The sequence below is a fragment of the Onychostoma macrolepis genome, chromosome 21 (genome assembly GCF_012432095.1).
Source record: "Onychostoma macrolepis isolate SWU-2019 chromosome 21, ASM1243209v1, whole genome shotgun sequence".
In the NCBI taxonomy this organism is placed as follows: Eukaryota; Metazoa; Chordata; class Actinopteri; order Cypriniformes; family Cyprinidae; genus Onychostoma; species Onychostoma macrolepis.
The window spans coordinates 30371249-30376380 of NC_081175.1; the positions used below are offsets into that span (position 1 = coordinate 30371249).

A 5132-nucleotide genomic window follows, 5' to 3' on the forward strand; every position below is an offset into this window, starting at 1 on the left:
ATGGTGTTGGTGTGCTTGACTGGCCAGCAAACTCACAGACCTGAACCCCACAGAGAATCTATGGTGTATTGTCAAGAGGAAAATGAGAAACAAGAGACCAAAAAATGCAGATGAGCTGAAGGCCACTGTGAAAGAAACCTGGGCTTCCATACCACCTCAGCAGTGCCACAAACTGATCACCTCCATGCCACGCCGAATTGAGGCAGTAATTAAAGCAAAAGGAGGCCAACAATTCACTTAAAAATTTTTTAATTTTTTTATTGGTCTTATGAAGTATTCTAATTTGTTGAAAATTGGTGGGTTTTTGTTAAATGTGAGCCAAAATCATCACAATTAAAAGAACCAAAGACTTAAACTGCTTCAGTCTGTGTGCATTGAATTTATTTAATACACGAGTTTCACAATTTGAGTTGAATTACTGAAATAAATGAACTTTTCCACGACATTCTAATTTATTGAGATGCACCTGTACAAACTACTGACTGGGCTGTATAAATGTAAATGCTCTGGTGTTAGTGCTCATATTTTGATAAATAAAAAAAATAATAATAATAGTCCTGTCCTCTCTATGTAATTGTTTTCAATCACCTTCAGACTTTATTGATGCTGCATTCCAACGTACAAATCACTTTAATCTCCTAAATGAAGAAAATGCATAAAGCACACACTTGGATCACAATCTAAGATAAAATAATAATAATAATAAATTAAAACAATGAATCACTAGAGTACGGGTTCACATACTTGAGTCATGATCTGACTCAATACAACAATCCAAAATTATTAAACTGTATAGTCTAAATACTTATTATAACACAGACCAGATTCTCCCACGGATTCATTATAGTTTCTATATTTAAAAAAAAAAAAAAAAAAAAACATATCTACTAGAGCAAGTTTGTTTGTTATAAATTATGACGTTTCATTTAATAACTAAATGACATTCATTGAATTAACCTGAATGTCACTTGTTTAAATAGAATAATGTACTGAATTCAACAAACATAAAAGAGACAGAGAAAAAAGAGAAAAAAAAAGATGAAGTTAAACGTGCAGGAACAAGTGTAGAACTGTTATAGTAGTTGGAAAGAACCAGTTTAACCAGAGCTATGATGGGCTTGTGAGTCATGTCGGTACAGAAGTGTAATCACAGTAAATGTGTGGTTTTAAGATACTCTACTGAATCTGAGTATTCCATGCATGCTGTATTATGACTGTTTTCATAAAACGTTATTTTTTGTTTCTTATCATCTGCCTCATGAGTACTCATTTATTCATTCACTCCAGGGTGAAAGGAGGAATGCTGTTAATCTTTCAGCAAAATAATTGTGTCTTGTTTAGTGTGTAGATTTAAAGATAAAACTCGTAAGATTCTGTGACCCTGCTGTATCTATAGATTTATCAATATCTGACCAATATGCTTTATAAACAGAACGGGGAGATGGTCACACATCATGTCACTTTATTCAATATTATAGTCAAGTATTATGAAGTAAATAGGGGTCACATATTTCACCATCCACATGACCCATACAATACAGGAATATAAAGGATAATACGTTTTGTAAGAAAATAAAATAAAAATAAGGACTTCATTTAACAATTCGTCTCATCTGTCACTGTAGCGTCATTTTGGAGAATATCTGCTGGACGCAAACTGCGTACGCTGTTCTGTGTCCACCGCACCACACGGATACGCTGTTTTCGTTCAAATCAAAGCATAAACAAACGTAGAAGACATATTCAGTGTTATCAGCATGTGCTGTCATGGATCCAGAGGCCTGTTCTGCCTTTTTGAGGCGTTAGCCGCATTTCAGGGGAAGGGTCCATAGTTGGCTTGTTGATTGAGGGGTGTTACGAAGTATTTGTTAAATATAACAAAAAATTGTGTCTGATTGAGGTTATTCAAACTAACGTAATATATATAATGTATTCTTTTAAAATGTTGCAGATTTATACAGCTGATTATCATGTATAAAACACATTTATTAAAAATAAAAATTGTTCCTTCAACAGCTTGCCACTGTGGTATTACTCTCAAAGGGACACCTTTGTACCTTATGTACCCCTAAAAGGTGCATATTAGCCATAAGGTACTATGAAACCTACAGTGGTAAATAAGGTACAAAGATGTAATTTTGAGGGTACTGGACAGCTGTTACAGTATACCCATAAAGGTAACATTTTTGCACTTTTATTTCCTGAGAGTAGGTTGGCAGATGAGATAGAGATCTTATGAAATATCTAAGAGCTTAAGAAACGGAAACCTGATTCACTGTTTGAGTAGGATTTACGATTTCAGAGAAAAGGAAACTTATGGTTCCGCTGCAACAGTATGTGCAGGATATGCTAATGAACTGCACATAATCCTTTAGCGGATAGCTCATTGTAACAATACTGTGTGTGCATATATACATAAATGATGTGTGTGTGTGTGTGTGTGTGTGTATATATATATATATATATATATGTGTGCGACCCTGGAACACAAAACCAGTCATAAGGGTAAATTTTTCAAAATTGAGATTTATACATCCTATGAATGCTGACTAAATAGCTTTCCATTGATGTATGGTTTGTTGCAACTATTTGAAAATCTGGAATCTGAGGGTGCAAAAAAAAATCAAAATATTGAGAAAATCACCTTTAAAGTTGTCCAAATGAAGTTCTTAGCAATGCATATTACTAATCAAAAATTACATTTTTATATATTTACAGTAGGAAATTTACTAAATATCTTCATGGAACATGATCTTTACTTAAAAACCTAATGATTTTTGGCATAAAAGAAAAAGAGGGGTATAAAAAAAACATTTTATCCTCACCACTGAATAGAGGTACTACATAAAAACACTCAAAGTATGTATGACTTTCTACTGCAGAACATAAACAGATGCTTTAAAGAATGTTGGGGCTCAAACAACATTGAACCCATTTGGCTTTCACTTTATGGACAAAGGAAAAGCACACACACGCAAAACACAGACACACAAAATATCTTCCTGTGTGTTCCACAGAGCATAAGTCAAACAGGTTTAGAAATTACATGAGGATACACAACTAATAACAGAATGTTCATTTTTAGGTGAACTGTCCCTTTAAAATGGTTGGATTTTACTGGCAGGTAAATTATGCAAGCTGAAGATTCAGTTTCTAGTAATGTCTTCTGTTAAACTTTCGTTTCTTCATAAAGACCCTCCCCCTTTGAAAAGATAAATAGGTGCTGAAAGAGGAACGTTACTTCATTCACCTCCTGATCAAAGATGGATCTGCAAATCTCCGTTTTTCTTCTGTTCGTTCTTTTCACTGCAGGTACAAAGACAAATATTGTTTGTAATGTTATTGAGTATAAATACGGATCATTGATGTCTCTCTCTCTCTCTGTTTTATTACTAAAGGACACTCTTTCAGCTGTTATGAGTGTATGGGTTTGACGGGTTCTTGTGCAGATCAGAAATTAAAAACATGTCCCAGTGGATCTTCCAAGTGCATGAGTTTAACAACAGTGGCACAAGCTGGTAAGTCCAATATGATGAATTGAAAATCCCTGTTATATTTGACTGATGGGGATGCTGTTTTTTTCTTTCTTCTTTACTGGTGCTGCTTTACTGTAAATGTAACTTCTCACAGAACTGCTAATTTCCTCACAGAATTTATAATTATAATCACGGAATATTCTATTTAGATTTTGGCTATTTAATGTGTTTCTTTCAGATTGTCATGCTAACAGTATAATTTGTATTAAAACTGAATCAATATTTGAAATAAGAAAATGCCAGATTTTTAACACTTATAAATATATTTTCCATCAAAACAATGTGTTGAACAGGTCTTTTCTGAATAATTCCTGTTTTTAGGTGGCGTTACTGCTAAAGTGCAGGTTAAAAGCTGTGCTCCTGACTGTGTAAATGGGTACATGAACTTCGGCACTGCAAAGACATCTTTAGCGTGCTGTAACACAGACCAGTGTAACGTACAGGATGCTCCAGGTATTGTGCTTTACTGACCAAATGCAAAAAATAAAAAAATACTAAGGTCAACACACATTTTACTTCCAAAGGACATCACAAAATACAATAGTGTGTGGCTTTTCAGCTGTGAATTGATTGAATGGTGCAGCTAGCAAAGTGTTTTGTCATTAGATGTTATATTTTGAACAGGAGATAAAACAATGCATGTTTTTGTCCTGTAGATCCCCCTCATGCCTCCAATGGAAAGACATGTTACTCTTGTGATGGACAGAGCTGCTCAAACGTAATGAGCTGTTCAGGGAATGAAAACCGCTGCATTAAAGCAACAGGTGAGAATCTGGAAAAGAAAGAAGTCATTAATCGTTCTTTTGTTTGAGCATTTGATACAGATCACATTTACCAATTTCCAGCTTAGATAAACCTGTGTTTTCTTTACTTTCATCAGCGAGTTACGGAGGGCAGTCACTGGTTGTAAAAGGCTGTGCTTCTCAATCTATTTGTGATGCAACAGTATCGGTTCCTAATGCTGGGAGCATCTCATGTTGTGAGGGGAACTTGTGTAACGGTGCTCAGAGCGTCTCTCAGAGCTTCCTGTTCCTCTGCTGTTCTCTGCTCTCCTTCCTCCTGCTGCACTGAATCCAGCAGCTCCATCAGACACACTGTACTGAATATAGAGCTTCTATTTTCTTTGTACAATGCATCTTTTATGTCCTGATTTTTTTGCGGTGACATTGTGATCTGACATTTTTAATAATAAAATACTACGGAAAACGGGGCTTATGATTGTCTTCTGGACCATTGCCAAGTCAGCAGTCTTCCTCATTATTGTGGTTTCAAAGAACAAGAGATACCCAGAATTTATACTGTAGGGATGCTCATTTAACGAAACTCAAATATAAATATTGTAATATTCTGAGATACTGGATTTTTGACTTTCATGAGCTGTAAGCGCTAATCATAAAAAATAAAAACTTTTGAAATGTTTCACTTTACATGCAATGAATCTAGAATATATTATTTTAAACAGAACCGATGAGAAACAGAGTTGCGACACTCCAATAGTCTTTCATATGTCACGTCTGGCTCAAAGCCGTGACAAAAGAGTGGAGGACATAGTCAGCTTGGTTTAGGTGCAATGAAAACATTAACATAAATATAAAA

At 34.9% G+C, this 5132-nt stretch overlaps 1 protein-coding gene across 1 annotated transcript; it reads left to right on the forward strand.

Moving 5' to 3' along the window:
- Positions 1 to 3188: 3188 nt before the first annotated feature.
- Positions 3189 to 4746, forward strand: LOC131529076 (urokinase plasminogen activator surface receptor-like). The gene is made up of 5 exons (XM_058758591.1): positions 3189 to 3312; positions 3399 to 3518; positions 3858 to 3989; positions 4193 to 4300; positions 4417 to 4746. Exons 1-5 carry the CDS (start codon positions 3264 to 3266, stop codon positions 4605 to 4607), a joined length of 600 nt encoding a protein of 199 aa, XP_058614574.1. The 5' UTR covers positions 3189 to 3263; the 3' UTR covers positions 4608 to 4746.
- Positions 4747 to 5132: the final 386 nt, after the last annotated feature.

Bases quoted from the DNA above. Each gene is read 5' to 3' on its own strand.
- LOC131529076 (XM_058758591.1), top strand. From the start codon at position 3,264: ATGGATCTGCAAATCTCCGTTTTTCTTCTGTTCGTTCTTTTCACTGCA. The intron at 3,313-3,398 runs GTACAAAGACAA...TTATTACTAAAG, and splicing joins GTTCGTTCTTTTCACTGCAG to GACACTCTTTCAGCTGTTAT. The intron at 3,519-3,857 runs GTAAGTCCAATA...TCCTGTTTTTAG, and splicing joins AACAACAGTGGCACAAGCTG to GTGGCGTTACTGCTAAAGTG.